This window comes from Haplochromis burtoni, unplaced genomic scaffold, assembly GCF_018398535.1.
Source record: "Haplochromis burtoni strain Fernald_Lab_line unplaced genomic scaffold, NCSU_Asbu1 Contig_120, whole genome shotgun sequence".
Lineage (NCBI taxonomy): Eukaryota > Metazoa > Chordata > Actinopteri > Cichliformes > Cichlidae > Haplochromis > Haplochromis burtoni.
In genome coordinates this window covers 367,023-390,025 of record NW_024582481.1, presented here as the reverse complement: position 1 = coordinate 390,025, position 23,003 = coordinate 367,023, and the positions used below count along the sequence as shown (strand labels likewise).

Sequence of the window (23,003 nt, the reverse complement as noted above, 5' to 3'; positions counted from 1 at the left end):
TTCATGTTTGTTCACAAACACTAACCAAGCAGTAGTCTGTGCTTTGGAACCAGTGGTAGAAAGCCTTGCATGCGGGACTTTCCCACACTCACTGAAATGGCAGCACAGATACTATCTATAATCTTATGACCCCACCCCCTCCCTAATCCCATCCCCACCCAACCCTCCTTTTGATATACATTTTCATACGAGTTAGTTTAATCTCAATTAGATTGGATTAAATCTCACTTAGTAGAGTAAATTGACCTCCGTAAGACTCCTGCTCTTTTTGTGCACCACACATCATCGCTCCTGTGCTGTTTTACTCTTTCAAGATTCTCCCATGATCCTTCAAAAACCAGCAGGTGCCTGTGTCTGTGGGAACCTGGGCAGGTGTGGTAGGAACACAGACAGCTCTCGTGACAATGTCAAGTTCCCCCTTGAACTCTGTCACCACTGTCCCAGAAAAGATTACACACAGGCATGTAAGGGAGATACAGCTTCTCTATTTTGTAATTCCCTAAAAGCACCAATTTCATTTTATTTGATTTGACCCACACTGGTGGATCTGAAACCCTCAAATTTGACTCTGTGCAGCCTCAGACTTTAATAGTACCCAAAGAAAATGTTTTAAATATTTTCATCTTTGTGTGTTTGTGTGTCAAATTTCATGATAAAAGAATGACATTTAGGACACTTTTGTTGCTGTCAAATGTCAAAACTGTTCAAATTTGACCAGAAGAGTGTTGAAGGGTTAACTTGGGAATAAATGGAAGCCGAGTACATGATGAGAATTCACTGGTCATTTAAACCTTCTGTCTACTACTAAGAAGGCCCACCCTTAGCCATCATAGAGGCACAGACTCAAAATAAATACATAAATAAATAAAAAAATCCAGGAAGCATGTCACATGGTATCAGCCACTGAGAAAGCAACAAATTCTGTTTAATGCATTGGACTTGATTTTCCCACAGGTAATCCATCTGTGTCTGATCTAAAGAGCAAATAAACACCTTGAAGTGCCTGTCAGGCATTCAGGGACAGTTTGTAAAACTGGCAAGCCCTGTTATTCTGCTGAAAGAGTGTGATTGACTGAGTTGAAAAACAGGAGGAGCCCAGGAATTATTAGAAAAATATAGTTTCCATTTATTTAACCCCCAAAAATTATATTTACAAGACTAATAAATGTTGAGCTCATAAAAGAGGTCAAAGAAACAAAACTGAACTCAGGCAAAGACTGCAAACTTAACAAACCAAATGACTGCCCAAATATACATAATTGACCTAAAACATGAAATGACATACAAGGGTATATATATAATGGCTGATCAGACCATTGTGACACATGAGGGGGTAACAAACAAAACACAATCATAAATCACAAACGATGCAGTACAATCTAGCTTGTTAATAAACTAAACACTAAAGAAGAAAATCAAAAAAACCCATTAAACCCTAAACTCAAATATTTAATTAAATACAAATACTTTGTTTTTAAAGTAAAAAAAACACACATTCCCCCTTCAGCAGGAAGTGGTGGTGTGGTCCAATTATCTTCCTTTGTATTTAATGGTTTCAAACCCTGGCTACCATCTTTTGTCCAGCAACTCCCAGGGATGATGGCAGGTAAGAAATAAAAAGACAAAAGTTAGTCAGAAAGCAAAGAAATTAAGTAGTATGAATACAGAAGTAAACTAAATGTGCGTGCTTACAAATAGAACAAATGTATCCAAACCAATTAATAAAGTTATTGGCAACTAAAATGTATTACTATGTTCAAATGAAGAATGAAAATACAAAAGTTACCGACTTTAGAGTGTGGCCACAGGTTTGGCCATCACAAAGAGGCTACTGGGGAAGTAGCCTTGAAGAGGTTTACTGTATTCATTTGCTAAAGTCTACAATGAGACAATATTTTTTGTTTAAACATGACAACATAGCAGGCTCTGGCAAATGGATACTGTATTCTGGGATTTCAGGATGTGAAAATGTAAAATAGTATAAAGTTCCTAAAACATTTCATATCAGACTCTGACACTGAAATAATAATAATGCTTATCATTGTCTTTATTTATCCCAGAAGACTTCCACACAAAAAAGATTGAATAATAAAAACACCCAACTGAACTAGTTCTACCGTACTGTATATACATTACAGGTAGCAGGCTTTTGGTTCCCACCTTGTCAACATTAACAATTCATTGTCTTTCTACCTGCTAATATTATTCCATTATCTAATATTCTGTTTAGTTAGTTGTAGTCTATCATTCACATGTTGGGGCAAATTACATCCTTCTTCCCAACAACAGGAGAGCAGGGCCACAAAGCGAGTCATGATAGCTGCCAGTGAAATCATGTTCTAATTTGTTAAACCTGTGGTTGCTTTGATTTGATTTCTTGATTTGATTTCTGAATAATGAGAGCATTGACAGAGTTTGCAGAAATTGCAGTTAAATTTTTGCGTTTGCTCCCAGCTGGCAGCACAACTAGGTAAAGCAATAAAGAGGATTTATTAAATCTTACCTTTTTCCCCTCCCCAAACACTTACCTGAGAGTGGTAAGGAAGATGTTAAACCAAACCAATGAGGTAATTAGTCGCTTAATTCCCCCCCCCCCACCCCTCTTTTGACTTAATTGTGCTCTCATACAGCCTGCCTTTTCGAGCTCTCTTGAGAATCCTCTGAAAACAACACATCACAAATGTTCACGAGGCCAATGAGGAAAAATAGAAGCTGACATACAATATTGAGCCGTCAAGCCTTCATTTTAGCAGATTACTGTTCCTGCCTGAGCTAAAACGATACATTGTGAACAGGCTTTGGCACAAAACTGCAGTCAGACAGGAAGTGAACAACTGTTCAGTAATGAGACAAACAGTTCATGATGGAGAATAGCATGCGTGACTGAGGAATCATAGTAAAACATTTAGTTTTATCTCCTGGCACACACGTCCCGCTGAGGAGACAGAAATATGTGGGTTTGACAAAATTTTGGATTGTACCAGCCTCATATAAGTCAATATTTCTGCTGAAATAATAATTTGCACTTGGTAGTAAGAGCAGACCACATGATGTTAATAAAAAAAAGATAGCAAGTTACCATATTCTTTCTAACCATGATTTTTGGACTGTAGCAGAGAGTTATGTGACGCTGATGTGATGAAACGTACTTGGAGGGGAAAGAGGAAGCTGGAAGGGTGTGTGCATAACGGATTTGTATAGAGATGTGAGAAAACCCAGTCACTATTTGTGCATATTGGGTGGAATCTAAAAGATCTATTGAAACTTTGAAGAGCTTCTGTTCTCCTCACAGCTTACATGCACTACTATAAATAAAGAGTACCCTGTAACTGCACTGCAGGAAAAGCAACTCATGTAGCCAAGCTGTTGTCAGGCCAACATGCCAATATGAGTACATTAAGCTGATGAGTGATTAGTTCCGAAAGCACTTTCAGAAAGATAGACACACAAGTTATTAAACGTCTTCTTAAAATAGTGCTACTAGTATTACTCTTCATATAACTCTTTAATATAAAGCTATCTGTATGTTATTTCTTTGAGCCAGCAGCATGGCTCAGTTGATAATAATAGCACTTAATTGGCCAAGCACTGTGAATGGGTCAAAATGCATTACTCGGCTGTACTTTGTGTCAGGTGACAATTACCAAATATTAGCTTCCTTACAGGCTAAACTAAAACAGTGAAGTAAACACTGCATCTGCTGAACATTAGCATCTACACTGTCTCCACTCTGATAAAAGAAATAAAGAAAGCTGATGTAAGAATTTAGCTAAAAGCACTGCTATGCTTTACAATGGAAGGACAGTGTCACAGAGAGACTTGCATTTTTGCAGAGGTTTGTTGTTTTTTTCTTCTAAATTGCCTTTACAATCAGATCTCACACATTTGATCAGAATTCATTGTCAACATCATTGTTTTGGTTTTGTTTTTAAATGTCTGGTGTAATGCCATTTGGGTTTTGAAAAAGATCTACAAAGATTAAAACTATTGCATGGGCTGTGGAGTGAAAGCCTTCGGCGAACTGCTTTTCTCTGAACTAGAGAAGAATTTTGGAGCAGTGGCCACAGCAGCGGCTTAACTTAACCCCGTCTTCTGCTCTCTCTATCGCTCCCTGACTGCCCACTCGCCGCGACTCTGCAAGACAAATTCCCTGCATGGTTTCTCCTTCTCTCGCTCTCTCTGATGCTGTGAGCCGAACTTCAATCCCAGAGAAAACAGGATTAGAGCCTGGCCCTAGATATGGCTTTACCTCCCGAAGACATAACTGTGCTAAATACCCCTCACTACAATCCCATTGTAGGGATTCCCACAGACTAACTGTGAGATCTGAAACTCTTTGTAGGAGACAAAGGAGGGATGGCACACTGTTCTCATCTGGATACATGTTGGAAAATGTCGATGTAGGATGGGTCAAAAGGATGATGTCTGCCAGGGTGGCACCGTCAGTCTGTGCTGCTTCTGCCCCAGCGCACAGCCGTGTCAGTCCATTTTTATGTCTCACTGACTCATGTCTACCTGCAGGCCGAAGCGATGGATGGGGGGGAGGGGAGCGCGAGTAGTGACCAGCACTTGGCTCCAAGAAGCAGGGCAAAGGTGAAAGGGGCAAGAGTGGAAGAGGAGAATAGACTATGATTTCAGGGAAGGAAGAAAACAAGCTCAAAAAGGAGATGAAGAATTTTATTAATAGAAAAAGCTTGTACAATAGCATCGGTTTGACATCCTTGATTGCATGTGGGTCTTGAGGCTCTTGTACTTCCCCCCCCCTCAACCTATTCATTCCCTTTCTTCCAGCTTCCTTTAAGCTTGTTCAGCTTTTTGTAACAGTCAGTACATTAGGTCAAACCAATCTTTTGAGGAAAATTTCAAATGATCAGAATATACAAAAAAAAGTCAAAACACTTGAAAATTGAAATTTTGCATTATGCCACATCTCGGTTTTTGCCTTTTCATTCAAGGTGATTGGTGAGATACAATTCAAAGAGAATGATGATAACAGAAAAACACAGTGGTGAATATCTGTTTTACAATACTCTATTGAATGGATACGGTCGACTCACAAGCCGTACCGTATAGAATTTGTTCGACTACTAAACTAACTCTCCTCGTAGCTCAAAGGGAAGATCAGAATCTCTCTGCGGTTGGTGAACAGCCATGAACTGCCTCGTTCTCTCAGCACCCTGCAGAGACACGTTAGATGTATGTTAGGTGACGCGTGTATTGTGTGTTTTACGGTTTTATCGCAAGTAAATAATGTTCAAATCAAAGATATTTTATAACAGGGTGTGTGTTTATTTACACACCCGAGGGCGGGTTGGCAATCTCCATTCGTTCCTTTGTTGACTCAGTTTGTGTTCAAACACAACTGAAGGGGCAGGACGAGAGGGAGCCGCTGTGTCCTGGTACATACCCACATCTTCATACAAATGGTCGACGGGGCGACGGATGACATCTTGTAGAGCACATAGAACGCATGGCGAAAACACAATCGGGAAATACTGTAAATGTGCTGCATTAGAACAAGGTCAGATATAGACTCTAAATGTAGCATGATATTTAGGCTGTGAGGTGTTTACTGGCCTGACTGCTCTGAGCCACGTTTGCGTCTTACCAAGTCCACGTGTTTCCTCAGGGGGGGGGCTGAGATGTGGCGTGTAGACACCAGTGGGATAATAATAATGGGAACATTCCTGCAGAATATGAGACAGAAGCGATAGCATCAGCTCATCAGCCATGACCTTCGATAACTTCCCTTTAATAGCAATTCCAGATGTTTCTCATCAATGGAGGGATGGAGGCTACCGAGAATTTTTTAAAGAAATGATTCAACCTATTTCTGTCGCCACTTTTGTCTAGAAATAACCTCGCAACACATTTTGAAGATTCCCATCATGGATTCCTGCCTGTTTAGGAAAACATGGGAAGTGAAGACAAAGGGTATGTAATCCCTGTTATCAAATGGAGAAGTCATTGGCATCCACACACTAACAGAAACAGTTTTTTTATCTTAAAAATGTTGCAAACAGGCTGAAAATCTGGCCCAATCACACCAAACCTTCTATTCAAAACTAGTTATCATTATATGTTAAATATGTTTATAGGCAAATCAGTGGAAGGTGTTTGCAGATCCATCCTGTTCTGACAGCAGTGTTATGTTTTCTTTTTACTACACTAAACTGTTTTCTCCAAGGTTCAAATCTCCGTTGGCCTTTTTAAAGTACAAAATGATAATTTCTCCAAGATCGATATGTATTTTGAATGCTAATTGTGATGTATCGATCTCTGTTCCATCTCTCTGCACTGCTAAAGGTTTCATTAGCTTATCTATCAATTTCCCATGTTATGGCTGAATTCTCCGCTTCCTCTCCTGCCAGTATTCCTCACCCTGTGCATAACCTCTTTCCTTCCTTCATCTGTTTACGCAACCTTTTTTGTGTCTTCGCATATTTTTCAATTGCCCTTTTCACTTTCTGCTCTTTGCCTCCTCTCTCGGGTTCCCACCTCCGCATAGCTCTCGTACACGTTGCTGTCCGCTTCTGATCCAGAGTCAACGAGCAGCGTGCGCTGGGCTGCCGCGTTGATCATCTCTCTGCTCTCGTACTTGTTGGAGTTTCCCGCAGTTGATTGACTTGACCTGCACGGTGGAATCACACTTTGTCATCTGCCAGCCCACGATTTATTTCCCCGCAACTTGTAGTAATTAGTCCCCAGTGTGAATTCAGAGTTACAAAGCATTCACCACGCACAGCAGCTTGTTTCCTGCATACATTAACTTCTTAATAACAATACATTATGTGGCATGTGTATCCATTTGTTGCAGGGTTGCGGTGTGGGTTTATTGACACTAATATAAACGGGATATTGAGAGACTTGTTGTTTTTGCCTGCCTGGCTGTTTTCTGGGGAGTTTTTTTGTCCACGGATGAGCGGGTGGATGAGGGCTCAGACTTACTTGAGTGGATTTGGTTGGTATTTTTATTACTTCTTATGACAGGGCCTGAACTTACCCCTCATCTTCTTTCTTCTTTCCATCCAACACACTGTCCCTGCTGCCCGCTGCTGGATATACAAACGAGAAGCCAAGATAATCAGAGAAATGTAAAAGACGAAAGTGACAGTGAATAAATGGACGAGTAGGCTGTAAAGAAAAAAGAAAAAGAAAAAAAATCTATGTGAAAACCAAAAGGCAGGTGAGAAAAAAAAATCTTGAAGGAGAGACCTTGACAGTTAGAGTGAAGAAGAAATGGGAAGAGACAATAAAAGCGATAGAGGATGGACATAAAGATAGCAAATGAAATAACAGATATATATGAAACACAGGGGTGACAGCTTTGAAGGATTAATGTGGCGGGGAGGGTGGAGGCCTATGTAGTGAGGAAGAGGAGAAGAGACAGGGTCGACAAATAGAAAAAAAAGGCACATAAAGAGATGAGGCGAGAGCGAGAGGCTAAGCTGACAGTTGTATCGTGGCTCAGTGATATTGCTGTGGAGGTATGTGAGGAATCAGAACAACGCGATGACAGCGCCGTGGAAGAAACATTTTAACATCCACTGATGGGAATATAATTATGTTTACCTGTCTGACCTTGCCTCTTTTTCCACCTTAGTCCAAAGAAGCAACCAATCAAATTAAACACCAGCAGGCCTCCTAATACTGCTGTCAACACCACAGTCAAATAGACTGGCAGTCCACTTCCACCTAGTTTGCAAAACATTAGAAATATTATCTCTGTGCAGAGGAAGTAATATGGAAATTTGCAAAGATAAAAACTGACTGAGACAGGCCCGACCACTCACTCAATTGTCTTTATTGATTAAAAACTAGCAGAGGGGAAAAAGTATGGGTGGGTGCCATGACAACCACACTTTTACAGCAAACATTAAAAGCATTGGAGGTGCATATATTAACATGATTTAGCCAAATGAAGGTAGCTGCTGTGTAAAAGACTTACCCTGTGAGGCTGGGTCTATATCTGATGGGTCCTCATCTGAATCTGGCCTCTCTACAGAGAAAATAAAATAGGACCGCAAATGCACATTTGTTAATTAGATCTCAGACTATCAGGTGCTTGTGCTGTTCAACCCTAAAGTGGGGTTACTCCAAACTGACCCTTAGTGGTGATGGTCAGTACTGCATTGTTGTCAGCATATTCGCTCTCTCCTATTGCATTAAGGGCATTGACAGAGAAGTTGTAAGTGGTGACAGGCTGCAGACCAGTAACAGTAAAGGTTGTCTCACTGGGAGGGAAGACATCCACATACAGGAAACTGACAGACTGATCCCAACAGTACCTGTCAACCAAAACAGTTAGTCAAGTACAATTCTTTGAGACTCCGAAAAAAAACCCCACCCTTGTTCATCTGACATCGTTTCTTGGCTCTTTCACCTGATGCGGAATCTCTGTTGCAAACCACCATTGAAGCCGGGTATCCATTCAAGAGTGACAGAGTCATGGCCAACACTGACTTGGCGAAACGATGAAGGGGGATCTGGGTGATCTGAGGGTAAAAGAAAAAGCAGAAAAATGAAAAAAGAAGAAAAACAAAGAAGGAAGAAGAAGCAAGCGTGCGCTCAATTTTTGTGAGAGAGCTGAACACCGTCACTCAACAGGGGGCTGTTTGAAAAGGCTTTAGGTGCTAAGAAACTGAGATGTGTGCCATTATATGGTCGAGTGATTCCATTCGCAGGCATGAAGAGCTATTGTGGATTAGACTGGTGCCGCCTTCTTTTTAATGGAGCTGTTAAAAACAGACAAAATGATAAACATGAGTTCAGAGCTGATGGTTTTTTTTTTAAATTTTATTTCATTTCCATTATTTATTTATTTTTTCACAAAAGGAAAATAGAAAGAAAAATCACTTAGGGGTACTCTCACTTTCCCCATTTGTCATACAGCTGTGTTAGGAACAAAATCATTTTGTCTGATATACTGCACCCATACTGTGTATAACTGTTTACCTCAGAACAAAAATGCTCGCTTTATTTTTTTGCAGTTTAATTTCATGCTGTGCCCTCATGACACATCACTCCAGGTATATTAGTCTGGAATGTTTAATCAAGAAAACTGGGAACAACCAATGACGGTAAACAGACCAGAAGAGAGATGATCATTGTGGTTAAAATTTGTCGGAAAGCTTTAAAAGCTTGTTTATTTTTTCCAACAGTTTATTCTTTGTCAAAGTTTAGCGAAAAGGCTTAAAAAACCCTCATATTTCCCGACAGCAGCAGTTTTGCATCACTCCTCATTTGCTCTTGCTTGCCCTTTGTTGTATAAGCGATGAGTAAACATGGGATTTAGCTTTAGCTGGTCTTTCTCAGCATAAACTAGCTGATTTATCCATTTTATCCAAAAATGTTCTGCAGTGAAGGATGAAGCCTCTTGATTATTATCAGTATTGTGAACAAAGGTCAGTGTAAGCAATCCAGGTCTTCAGTCTGACACAGGGCATAACTTCAGTCAGGGTAGTAAAGCAAAAGTGGATTATTTGGCATTTGGAGCGTAGAAAAAAGAAAAAAAAAAGGAGGTTGGTTTTTTGGGGGGCAGAGGGAGAGATAGTGGAGGGGAAAAGGAGGAGAGATAGTAGCGTAGCAACATAAGAAGGATGCTCTGCTCGTCTATGGCTCCGGGCTTCAGCCCAGTTTGCAAAGTAAATAATTCCCGCTATCAGCTTTGCTCATAAGATTCCAGGGCAGAGAGGTCAGCCTTATTTGGATCTCGTCTCCTTCAAATCCAAAAAGCACCATGCTACAAGAGGAAAAAAGCTCTCCTCCTCTCAGGCTCTACAATGATAAGGAAGCATATAAAATGTATTATCACTGCGTCAGATAAATTATGAATATTCACAGCTGTAAAAAAAAAAAAAGAAAAAAAAGAAAAGAAAGTGACTGGGGAAAAAACAATATTGGATTGTATTTTATGGTTTTTATAGTAAACATTAAATGTGTCCAACTGTGGCTGTAGGCTTTTGCTCAAAGCTGGACTGTGTTGATAATAGTGGTAGTGCACAGATACACTGGTAGCTTGAAGGTAGAAACCTCTAAGCATGCTGGCAGACTCAAGCATATCACTGCAGCATTATCTGAGGAAGAAGTAAAGTAGTGCTATGGGCTAAATGATAAGGTAGAGATAAAGCAGTGGAATAAGTTTACTTAAAGTGCTGCTTCTCAGGAGCAACAACTCTCTTCACTTTACAGAAGTCTAGATGTCTAGTGCCTCCCCCAGACTATTGTAATTTTGCTGAAAACGGCTGATAGACTTTGGACAAGGCAGCACTCAGACTCAGTCATTGTGATACGCTGCCAAATTAGAAATAAAGGGAAAAAAAATAGCCCTCCACTACCAAGTATAATGAATAATCATGAATAATGATTATTCATGATAATAACATTAAACCATGAATAATCCCTACATGTTGAGCCATAACCACTGAGTTTGATCATTTACCATCAGCTACTCTAAGTCAGATCTGAAGGGACCACAATCACCAAGAACACCATTGGTAACACAGTTATTATGCTTATTACGACCCAGAGAACAGCATCCCTACAGTCAACCACAGAGGCTGAAACCTTTGCTTTAGTGCTGTTTTTCCCCTAAGGATCCAGGATGACTTCATCGCATTGAGGTTCCTGTGGAGTGAAGATGGAAAGAAAATCTGTGGAGGGAACTGAAACTTTGAGTTGCCAAGCAGCAGCCAAGAGACCTAAAGGACTAAGAGATTTTCTGTAAAGAAGACCGGCCCCAAATCCCTCCTGAGGTGTGTTCAAACCTGGTGATCATCTACAAGAAACATATCATTGCAGTGCTTGGCAGTAAGGGTTTCTCCACCAAGTACCTAGCCATGTTTTGCTTGGGGATCAAATACGTATCTCAGTGGCATACAAATCAATTTCTAACTTTTTATGTAATGTATGTTTTTTTCTGGATTTCTCTCCATTAAAATCAAACTACAATAAAAATTACATACTGTTAATTTCTTTGAAAGATTCAGTCCTATAACTCTCTACAGAGATAGGCTTACACACACACACACACACACGAAACAAAAATAGCGATTCAGTACTTGTGCTGATGAGCTGGATGTCTAGCTTGTCTTCCCCAAGCGAGTTGCGTGCAGTGCAGCTAAAGACAGCGTAGTCCAAAACTGCGCTCACGTTTACCACTCGAACTGTGCTGGTGTGAAAGGAGCCTTCCCTCATTATCATCTCCTCATACCTGTAGCATGAACGTACGCACACAAACACAACCAGAGAAACACAATAGAGAAAGACAAATCCTTAGCATACAGACACACATTTTGCATTTTAATGTTACTCAGCTTGACACAAAAAAGTGTTGAACAGGTAAAAAATATCAAAAGCACTAAATCTGGATTTAGCAATGACATTAAAAAAATTGTAAAATAGTGTAGCATATAATATTTGACTTGAACTTATTTTTATTATACAAATTTAGCACAAGCATAAACAATTAACATATTCAATTCTCCAACCTGGGATTTTCAAAATCCATGAGTACACCACTTTTTTCCCAAGAGAAGTCGACACGAGGAACGCCCTCTGCCTGGCACACAATTTCAGCTGTGCTAGTGCCATCCCCTCTGCTTGCTACCTTTCTCCATTGGGGACCTTTACGAAGCTCTGGTTTAACTATATATGACAAGATGGGCATAGAAGATTATTCTTGCAGATACCACACAGCGAGGAAATGGAAATGTTTTATCGCCTTCTCACAGTGAAAACCGAATACAAAACTCACATTGCACAACCAACCGTATATGTGCACTGGCAGGGGGTTCTATGCCATTATTGGCTAGGCACTCGTAACTACCAGCGTGAGCCCGAGTCACATTATAGATGGTCAGAAGGCCTGATTCGTCTTCCTGGGTTTCCTCACCCATCTCCACCTCCTCCTCTCCCTGTCAAAGATAGAGTGAGGCAGGATAAGAAGACGACAGCCGCTATCCCTCACCACACATCTGCCTCCCCTACCTGTCTAGATGGATGAGAGCTAGACAGGTAGATTGTGAGGAAGAGCTGAGCCGGAAACCATCAGGGCCTGGGGTCTGGATGGGAAGGGCACTCAATGGAACAAGCTCTGAGAACGGAGAAGAATAATGCCAAAGGCTAGAGAGCCACAGGAAAAGAGAGAAGGAGGGGCCATGCAGGTTGAAAGTGACACGCACACACGACTGCCAGGGGGTGGGTTAAGACTGGTCGGCATCGGTAGATACAGAGACCACGCCACATTGACGAATGTGCCCTTTAGTCACGCAGCAGTAATGAAAGCTATTTTTCTGGATTTGGGCTGAGCGTGGAGCAGGAAGAGGTGGGGTGGAAGGATAGTTAGAGCCAGTGAAATATGGTGCATCTGGGCATTTGCAAAGGCCAGTAAAAAAATGGCAAGAAAGGAAGCCAGATAAAAGGAAGGTCATTTAGGGGATGACTGCTTCTGTGTACGTTTTTTTATATATGTGGCTCTCACCAGCCATTTCCAAGAGAACATGCCAGCTATAATCGGGTTTGCATCTGCCACACATATCAGATCTGCTGTTTCCCCCAGGTTCACGAACACCGGCTCTTTCTCTGCTTTGACACTTGGAGCATCTGAGGGTAAGAAAAAAGGAATAAGGTTACGGCAGGAGCAATATCAACCAGGGACAAATCATTAGGCAAACCATTAAACAGGCTTGCTGCATTGCTGTAATTACTCTTACACCAGTTTGCCTTTGCAAATATTCATAAACCCATTATAATTGGCCACTGTGCTTTGGATACAATGTCATTAACTTCTTTAGGTGATAACCAAGACCAAGAATTGAAAACACAGGGGTCGCAGAGGAGACCAAGCAAAGTCTCAACTCCACTACTTAACTATCAGGCTTGAGTTCATTCTCTGTATGGTCATTAGTCAAAAAAATAAAACAAGAGAAAAGCATCAGAAAGGAAAAAAAAAATCCAAAAATACTAATGAAGCGCACTTACTTAAAACAAGCTCTGTCAACAAGGCAGAAACAGGTAAAGGTCATACACACAAAACAACAATAAAAACTCATTGGAAAGCTGACAGTGAGACAATAAAGAGCATAAAGGCAGTCTGGCTAACATATAAATAGGGAAGTGATTAGCTAAAGGGAAAAGGGGACACAACGTTAAGCAAATGGAATAACTAAATAAGCAAAACAAGAAAGAGAAAGGAAGAAACACAGTAAGAGCATCTGTTCTTATAGATGTGTCTGTAACAGACATCTGGTCATGTGACCTATGAAGGTGTGATAGTGATGAAACAAACAAGAGGAGTAGGGTAACCTGGTGACCCTCCAGTTTGCCATTTTTATACATATACAATCATTCTACATATACGCTATATCTTCTTCCTCACTGCATGACTACACCTCTTTTCTTTGTTCGCCTCTGCCTCACAAGCTTTTCATACATCCCATGGGTGCCGTGTACTTGCAACAATAAAGCCATTAGTGCCTACTTGTCTAAACCTATGTTCACTCTCGAGGAACAGTGATGGGAAACGCTAGCAAGACACAGACCTCTGGGTTTGTGGAATCCACCCATGTTGGTCTCCTAACCAAGAACGACACCAATAAGTGGCTTACACCGCCACACATAAAAGCTACCACAATTCTCCATACATAATGAATATCTACAACTGTCAAGCCTAGTCAGATCAAGATGGCAGAATCCATTAGGCATGTACCATGGGCTTTAGTGAATCAGGCAGACCTACATTTTCCACATTCCTATTATTAAATCATCAGTATCGGGGCAGAGGGCCTAGAGCTTGAGGCTGGGCCTGGGGCAGCAGTGGTGGTGGATGGCCTTGCATGGAGGTCTAATGAATGAGGTACGTTTGGCGGGGAGGAACTAGAAGTCAGAGTTGTTGTCAGCATGTGTGGATGCACACTGTCAAGTTCAAAAGCAGTCATACTGTTCCGATTCAAATTCAATTTACAAAACAGGCAAGAGAAATTCTGCTTGTTCTCTATTTAAAGAAGGAAACCTATTCAATAAAGAGTTACCATCTCAATCATTGTTTAAAAATCTCCTTTGCCATTGTAGTTGGCTTCTTGGGGCACTTTCATTAACTTCTATAAAATGTTTGCTCCCTTTCAAAAGGTATAGGAGCAACAGAACAACATCAGAAAGTGTGTGCAAATCTAAAGATTCACACGAGCTCGTCCATTTCCTGTGTGCAGGGTCTTACACTGAACGTCCAGCGTGATGGAGATTTCGTTTGCGCCTTCATCGTTTTCACACTTGACGGCGTAACCTCCGGCATCGTTCCTTGACACATTCCTGATCTCCAGTGAGTGGTCATCTAACCAGTGATAGCGGTAATCTTCCTCTACCAAAACACACACAGACACACGCACACACAGACGTAAAAAGCAATGGTAAATTAAGTATTCATTACATGCTCATCAACTGAATGTCCTCTGGCCACTGGTCTCTAAGTGACGTCTAATTCTGCATTATTGATTGGTCTGGCCGGATTCTCACATCAAGCCAACAATAGACTGTGAGAGAGAGACACCTTCTTTTCCACAGCGCTTAAAATGTAATAGGTGGATTTCTGCATTTAAAATAGTCATTTTATAGTGCTGTTGTATAATGGAGCTAACAGAAAAAGAGAGTGGGTGCAGCAGGGCCCTGGTGACACTGGCCAGGAGGAGAAGCCAGGTTTAGAACTGTTGTGTTGTATTCAGGGAGACAGCAATCCTCATTTAGACTGCATACATTAGAGCAGTAATGAGAATCACATTTGGCAGGGTCCCATGCTGGCTAACCTGCCATGTTTTATTCAGACCCTGAATGGCAGAGCTGAGTGCTTACTTGCTGGCTCAGCTCAACTAGGACCTGGTTTATAGAGCCATCACACAACCCTAGATCACCTTTGACCAGCTTCTCCCTGCGGTGCAGCCAAATGCAGGAGACCTCCTCTGGGTTAGCTGAGACCAGCAGTGGGATGACTGCCATGTCATCCTCAAGCACCTGCACCTCTGTTGGTTGGTCTGGGCTGAATTCTGGTGGGTCTGACAGACAAGCAGCACAAAAAAATAAAATAAAATAAAATAAAATAAAATAAAATAAAATACAGCTACAGTGAATTGGATTCATACTAAGCAAATAGATCAGTGGCAAGGATATAAAGTCAGTGCCACAGAACCACCAAGAGTGAGCACAAAGACACACAAAACATGTTGGACGTGAAAGCACGAAGAGACACTAATGAGAGTCTAAACAAGTAGAAAGTCGACATCCCACCAATAATTCCAGATCTTACTAACTTCACACACTTAGAGGACGGGGGAGTAAGGCAGCACAGGAGGAAGAGGGACAGGCATTAAAACAACGAGTGACAGTACTGTTGTCCAACGGCAGCTCTGCACAAACACACAGTGACATTCCTTCATGCTCATACACAGCACCAAGCTTTGAAACAGTGGCTGGCTACTGCCTGTGAAATGGCATCAAAGACAAACATGGCCATGCAGCAAAGCAAATGCACAATTAGGACACATTGCCACAGAGCTCAACAGACCCACAACTCACAACAAAGGTTTCCGGTAAACAAAAAACATTATATTGAACACACATTCTGCAAAGTCACATCAGCAAACTACTTTTTGATCCACGTCATTAATGATCATCATTGTGCATCATTTAAGAATGATGCAACCCAAATCTCTGAGTCAATGACAGGAAAGAATGAGAAAAAAAAAGAGAGAGAGACGTGAGCAAACAATTCACCTTCTACTTACAAAGCACATTGAGCTTATAGTACGTGTTGGTCCCCTCTGCCAAAACATGGCTGTAGGCCTGGCAGATGACCTTCTGGTTGTGATGCTGTGAAGTCAGATTCAGAGACAGAGAACTGTGCACTGAAATGCCACCAAACTCAGCATCCCTGGGTTCCTCCTCGACTCCCTGCAACCTACGACACAATTGCCAACCAGTAAATCCAATTAATAAAGGACTTCAAGTGCACCAAACAGTTATCATTTCTCCTCATTTAATAGGATAAACATCAATCATTCAGACTCATTCTGATAGTGAATTGGGGATCTGATTTTACATAAGAGCTTTTTCTGTTATGTCCCCTTTAGCCTACTGACTAGGCAAACCTTAATGGGCCCAAGATCCAGGAGATGTTTGCCATCGGACTGCTGCTTCCAGCCTGGCACTCCAGGATTAGCGCCTCACCCTGACGAAGTACCTCTTGTTGGGCTGCGATCTTCATACTTACTGGTGTAACTGGAGAACCACAGAGTAAACACGAAAATTCAATTTTGACTCATTGATTATTTCAAGATGAAGGATATAAAATGCAGCAAATCAAATCTGCTGTGAAATTCATTTATCTAATATAATGCTTTTCTCTCAGCTAAGTTAGACTGGGAGAAAGTTCAAGTCTTAAAGCTCCAGCCTTACTCACAGTAAACCCTGAGCTTGGTGTATGCAGAGATGGTTTTCTTTGCTTTATTCGTGGCGTCACAGCGGTAGCTGGCCATGTTGTCACTTGCTGTCAGGACCACGACCAGTTCTCGAGCTACACCCATATCAAACGAGGTCTGCTGCAGTGCACCAGTCACTGCCGTTCCATCCTAAATCACAAAGTAAGATTGTAGATCTCTGTGTTTAGGCTCGATAAACACCACGACACAAATATACAGTCAGGCATGCTCTTACGGCAGTGCATTCTCACCTTGAACCAAGCCAAAGTTGCTTTCGGATTTCCCCCAGTGGCAAAACAGACCATATGGACCGTGCTTCCAGAACGTAAGGGGACATCTTCAGGTGGAGCATTGATCCAGACTTTTTGAGGGGGGTCTGTTGATTGTAATTTTTTATGATCAGTTCCTTTGGGTTTTTTTTAAAATATGTTAAGTAGACCTGTTTTTCATATTGTATTAAGGGACTGGTCTCTTTAAAAGAGCTGAAGTTGATATCAATTATACAAATATCAGTTCAAAAATTTCTGCAAAAGACTTTTCCTGGAACTGTGGGGGGGACAGGGTGGCAGTAAACCTCCTGAAATATCATCGGTCCCCACTGGTGCTTTTCTCCAAACTCTGTTATCTAATCAATTGGCAGAAATTGGCTGTTTGTTTTCCCCCTCCTGGGAAAAACAAACAGTTGTCCTCAAATCATTGCAAACACAATAATATAACATTAAATTATACAAGAAAATGCAATGAAAAGACTTTTGCTAATTATAGACACTCAAAAGATTGTGTCCCTCCTTCATTTCCCTCACTGTGGATTGGTCCACTGCCCATCCCTGAAAACCCCAGACACATTAGGCTTCCATATTAGGCTTCCATATTAGTGTCTGCAGAGCAATCTCTTTAAGTGTGTCAGTGGTGGCTGGCCTCCAGTAAGTAGGTACTTTGCAATGGTTAATTTAATACCAAGGATGTGTTGGCTGTTTTTTCAACTGAAAATAAAAAAAAAGACACATTTAATGTATAACTGTAACTACTCTACTTTTTCTTGGGTTTATTACCTTGTGCAGACTGTATATAAAAGATCCATGCTGTCACCCATTGTTCATGGAAGTCCTGTTTTAAAAACTTAGTTTGAGAATTTTGTCTCAAACTAGACATCACAAAGGAGAAACTGGGGACACGGCATGGTTGCAGCGTGTCAATCACAATGTAGCCCCACTCAAAAGCATACTGTATACCGCCTTATCCTATATTTTACTTATCTTATAAACATAATGTCAATAAGACTTGGAATGAGAAATTGAGACCATAAATTTATTATAATAATGTTTTTACTGATATAATAGGTGAGCATCAGGATGTTCCATATAAGTTTATTTAACATCTGACTTCTTTTTGCAATTAAACCTGTAAACGATGTCATTTTTTTTTTTTTTCTATCTATAGGATCCATTGGCATATTATTACCAATAATATACCAATAAGGTATGGCTTTGGAAGCTTACTTGCAATTTAAATATCTCTTTAAATATTTTGCTGTTTAATTTGTTACATATGCTTGATGAGTATTTATGAAACTTCATTAAGTCAAGATGTGGATTTTCATATTAACCTCTAATATATCTTTATATGTTTATGATTAACTTACCCAGTGTAATTAGACCCTAATCACATTCGTGTTTTCTTGCTGCATGTAAAATGGGTGGTATGATTTATCTTATAATGAATTTTGTTGACTTGTATTATTTGGAAATGAAGGAATACTTAATTTATTTTTTTCAAAAATTAATTAACAACTACATATAAAATATTAAGAAGTAAGTATGTTTTTTTTCAGGCTTGATAGCATTTTGGTCTTTGACACATCAATAGAAAAACATTAGGGATCCGCTTCTTTGAAAAAAAAAAAAAAGACTCATCATATATTTGATTTTGGTTCTGTTAATGAGAGGTTCTTTCTCACATTTGTTAATAACCTGCATCTGTGTGTCCATTTGTATACTAACTAGGTCAGCTAAAGCAGCACAGACAAGAAAAAAACCCTTCTGATCATATTTTCAGTGCAACAAAACATCAAGTAAGCGGAGAGACACCACACCTAGTGCTCCGATTACCACTGGGACCACCGTCACCTTCACCCTCCACATCTTCTCCAGCTCTTCTCTGAGCCCTTGGTATTTCTCGAGCTTCTCGTGTTCCTTCTTCCTGATGTTGCTGTCATTCAGAACCGCTACATCGATCACTACGGCCGTCTTCTCTGTTTGTCTACCACCACTATGTCCGGTTGGTTAGCCACCACCATTTTGTCCGTCTGTATCTGGAAGTCCCACAGGATCTTAGCTCGGTCATTCTCCACCACCCTTGGGGGCATCTCCCATTTTGACCTCGGGACTTCCAGGTTATACTCGGCACAGATGTTCCTGTACACTATGCCGGCCACTTGGTTATGGCGTTCCATGTATGCCTTGCCTGCTAGCATCTTGCACCCTGCTGTTATGTGCTGGATTGTCTCTGGGGCATCTTTACACAGCCTGCACCTGGGGTCTTGCCTGGTGTGATAGACCCCAGCCTCTATGGATCTTGTACTCAGAGCTTGTTCTTGTGCTGCCATGATTAGTGCCTCTGTGCTGTCTTTCAGTCCAGCTTTGTCCAGCCACTGGTAGGATTTCTGGATATCAGCCACCTCCTCTATCTGCCGGTGGTACATACCGTGCAGGGGCCTGTCCTTCCATGATGGTTCCTCGCCTTCCTCCACTTTCTTGGGTTTCTGCTGCCTGAGGTATTCACTGAGCACCGTGTCAGTTGGGGCCATCTTCGTGATGTATTCGTGGACATAGGTTCCTTCGTCTCTCCGACTGTAGGCTCACAGCCTCAGCCCTGGACTTGGGGTGAAACCCTCCATGCATGGTAAGGAGCTTTCTTGTCTTTATGTCAGTGGCTTCTATCTCCTCCTTTGGCCAGCCTATTACCCCAGCAGGGTACCTGATCACGGGCAGGGCGTACGTGTTGATGGCCCGGATCTTGTTCTTACCATTCAGCTGACTCCTCAGGACTTGCCTGACCCTCTGCAGGTACTTGGTGGTTGCAGCTTTTCTAGCGGCCTCTTCATGGTTCCCATTCGCCTGCGGGATCCCCAGGTACTTGTAACTGTCCTCTATGTCTGCAATGTTGCCTTCTGGTAGTTCAATCCCCTCAGTTCTGACTACCTTCCCTCTCTTTGTTACCATCCGACTACACTTCTCCAGCTCCGAACGACATTCCAATGTCATTGCTGTATAGCCTGGTAGTGTGGATCAGTGAATCAGATGTCTCGTTCACTCTTGGCATACAGCTTGATGTCATCCATGTACAGGAGGTGGCTGACAACTGCTCCGTTCCGTAGTCGGTATCCGTAGCCAGTCTTGTTAATGATCTCACTGAGGGGGTTCAGGCCTATGCAGAACAGCAGTGGGGACAGAGCATCTCCTTGGTAGATCCCGCACTTGATGGTGACTTGTGCTATGGGCTTGGAGTTGGCCTCTAGTGTTGTACGCCACATCCCCATTGAGTTCCTGATGAAGGCTCTTAGGGTCCCATTGATCTTGTACAATTCTAGGCATTCCAGTATCCAGCTGTGGGGCATTGAGTCATAGGCCTTCTTGTAATCAATCCAGGCAGTGCACAGGTTGGTCAGTCTGGTCCTGCAGTCTTGGCTGACTGCTTGGTCTGCCAGTAGCAAGTGTTTTGCGCCTCTGGTATTCTTGCCCATCCCTTTCTGTGTCCCGCTCATGTATTGACCCATGTGCCTGTTCATCTTAGCCGATAGAGGTGGTGCTGTTCTCATATTGTTCCCCTGCCACTGAAAAGTACACCTTGGCTGGTTCTGTGGAGAACAGCTGGTTTATTCTCTTGCCTTCTATCTCTCTGGTGTACCTCCTCAAGCGGTTGGCCAAGGCTGTGAGTCTTTGCTTGGCAGTTTCCAAGGCCTCAGGTATGGACAGCTTCCTGTACTTCTTAGGCACCTTCCTCATCGCGCCTTTCTGCAACTCCGATAGTTGGCTAACCTCCCTCTGTGCTACCTTGATCTTAGCCTCTAGCCTCCTTCTCCATGGAGGGTACTGCCCCTTGTGGCTGTTCAACTTGTAGCCAAGCATCTTACTGATCACTGCTGCCGTATTGTAGATCAACTTGTTAGTCGGTAATCGTGGCTGTAGGTATCGTCCCTAGTGCTGCATTAACATCATCTAGCAGACCTTCTGAGGTCTTGGCCTGTCTTGGCCTTCTTGGCCTGTCGATACCTGTCAGCTGTCAGCCAGTCCCACAGGCTAACCAAGCCCGATAGGACTCCTTCTTCAGCCTGGTGGCTCCCTTCACCTCTGGTGTCCACCATTTGGTTTGGGGATTACCACCACGGCAGGCACCAACCACCTTGCGGCTGCAATGGAGATGCTGAACATGGTCCATTCGGACTCAATGTCCCCAGTCTCCCTCGGAATGCTGTTGAAGCTCTGCCGGAGGTGTGCGTTGAAGATTTCGCAGACTGGGGCCTCTGCTAGATGTTCCCAGCACACCCTCACTACACGTTTAGGTGCACAATGCTATTGTGAAAATTGTTTTGTTTACTGGACTGTACAGTTTCATTAACCCTTCAGAACAATGCTGGAATCAAAGTTTTATTCTCCATGAAGTTTTCTTGTGGCAATTATGTACACTAATATCAAAGGAATTCAAGAAACCACGCTTACTTAGAAAACTTAAAGTCACTTACAGTAGACACTGAGTTCCTCGCTCTGGGTTTTGGAGAAATGTGTTCCCTTGTTAAAAGCCTCACAGGTGAGCTTCATCCCGTGCTCCTCCCTGGAGACCCGGTGGGTCATGTTGGACATGATTGTCATCCCACCGTTGTCTCCCTGCAGACACAAAGAACATCTGACAGTTTTGGGGGACAGACAGTCTTGGTCTGGCATCCTTACTTAGTTGTATGTGTGTGTGTGTGTGTGTGTGTGTGTGTGTGTGTGTGTGTGTGTGTGTGTGTGTGTGTGTGTGTGTGTGTGTGGCGGGGGGTCTGTGAGAAAAACAACCCTCGCTGGTTTGTCTTGGCGAATACAGATGGCAAATTAGCCACTGTAATAACTGATGTTGTGCATGGTCTGTGATAAATAAGTATATTCATCTGACTCTCCGGCTTTGCACACTGTTATAAATTGAGGCAAGTGTCATTTTGCACCTGCCTGATAGTGGTCATGCCTTTGCAGCACATCTGGTTATTAAAGCTATTATTGTGGTAATTACTGTAAAAGCCACAGTCAGAAAGACTAACAAAGACACTGGACAGGAGCGTCAGTCTTCATTCGCTTCACACTGTGTTGCATGCATTAAAGCTCGCATACGGCACAGTGAGTGCCTTGTGTAAGATCAAATGAAAATGCTGCTACCAGATGAATAAAGAGCTTGTTTAATAATACTCATCTTCTGTGTCAGCTTTTATTCACTTTGATCTTATTAGCATACACAAAAGAGGAGAAGAGCAGCAGAATACTCTTTTTGGAATCGGATGATTCATTTGCAAAGCTGCAGCAGGCCTATCCAGAGACAGCTCATGGTCATACTGTTTTCTTTCATCTATAACGGTTCACATGAGGTCACATTGCATTATTGAGGATTCTTTTAATGCAATAGGAGGCATTTTTATAGTTTTTTGTTGATACCCTGAAGGCAAGCTTGACTGAAAGGAAATGTTTTTGTACATTAGCTTCCATGCCTTTTGCCTATCTATTCATAAAAATAAATAAATAAATAAATATATATATATATATATATAAACACAACCTTTTTCAGTATTCTGTGTAAATCGACCAGGATGTTAACTAGTCATAGGACTGCGTGGATGAATTTCAGCGTTGTGCAAATTGCGTCCCGTGTAGTCCCACCTCCTCCATAGCAACAGAAGTGTTGTTGAGCTCCTTGTAGCCCAGCCACCAGCGGATGTCGACGGGGGGATTGCTGGAGGTGGTGTAGCAGCTGAGATTCAACTCTTGCCCCTCAATTGCTGTTAACGAACCCGACAGCGTCAGCTCAGCAGGCTCAACTGATGTACACGCACACATGCATGGGAAAACATACAAAGACAAGTCAGTGAAAATATCATCCCGTGAATAGTACATTCAACAGCTACATATTCTGATCACAGAGCCAGCGCAACTATTTTTGGATGTGAAACACAGAGCTGTATCAAGGGTGAGAGGGAAAAAAATCACTTTGAGTGGCAACTTGTTTTCTCTGGGGGTTTTCATTGTGGTTTCTAAAGTCTGCTTCGTTTTAACCAGAGGGGTAGACAGGGTACAATAGCTGCAGGCAAAGTGATGCAGTCGTATAAAGCCTTCCGGGGAATACAAAGCCTTGGGACCGAGCTGGCAGGCTTCTAGTAGGAGGGGTCATGCATGTAAATCTTTCGTGTTTTTATGTCTGTTCCACATGTGACACTGTGTGGAATGCATCTGCCTAACACACACACACACACACACACACACACACACACACACACACACACACACACACACACAC

The 23,003-nt window shown here is 42.0% G+C and overlaps 1 protein-coding gene across 4 annotated transcripts in view; it reads right to left on the bottom strand.

Moving 5' to 3' along the window:
• Nucleotides 1-4,667: 4,667 nt before the first annotated feature.
• The window catches only part of nphs1 (NPHS1 adhesion molecule, nephrin), a 45,625-nt gene continuing 27,289 nt past the window's right edge, over nt 4,668-23,003 (bottom strand). For all 4 annotated transcript variants that reach the window (XM_005943134.2, XM_042223825.1, XM_005943135.3 and 1 more), the window contains 21 exons: nt 22,370-22,527; nt 21,208-21,349; nt 16,718-16,842; nt 16,448-16,616; nt 16,137-16,266; nt 15,774-15,946; nt 14,904-15,044; nt 14,216-14,356; nt 12,482-12,603; nt 11,756-11,915; nt 11,490-11,646; nt 11,061-11,212; nt 8,384-8,495; nt 8,107-8,288; nt 7,949-7,999; nt 7,573-7,695; nt 7,004-7,055; nt 6,499-6,631; nt 5,609-5,687; nt 5,301-5,449; nt 4,668-5,177 (listed from right to left, as the gene is read on the bottom strand). In XM_005943134.2, coding sequence (XP_005943196.1) covers nt 5,088-5,177; nt 5,301-5,449; nt 5,609-5,687; nt 6,499-6,631; nt 7,004-7,055; nt 7,573-7,695; nt 7,949-7,999; nt 8,107-8,288; nt 8,384-8,495; nt 11,061-11,212; nt 11,490-11,646; nt 11,756-11,915; nt 12,482-12,603; nt 14,216-14,356; nt 14,904-15,044; nt 15,774-15,946; nt 16,137-16,266; nt 16,448-16,616; nt 16,718-16,842; nt 21,208-21,349; nt 22,370-22,527 — 2,741 coding nt within the window. In that variant the 3' untranslated portion in view covers nt 4,668-5,087. The remainder of the gene's footprint in view (nt 5,178-5,300; nt 5,450-5,608; nt 5,688-6,498; nt 6,632-7,003; nt 7,056-7,572; nt 7,696-7,948; nt 8,000-8,106; nt 8,289-8,383; nt 8,496-11,060; nt 11,213-11,489; nt 11,647-11,755; nt 11,916-12,481; nt 12,604-14,215; nt 14,357-14,903; nt 15,045-15,773; nt 15,947-16,136; nt 16,267-16,447; nt 16,617-16,717; nt 16,843-21,207; nt 21,350-22,369; nt 22,528-23,003) is intronic.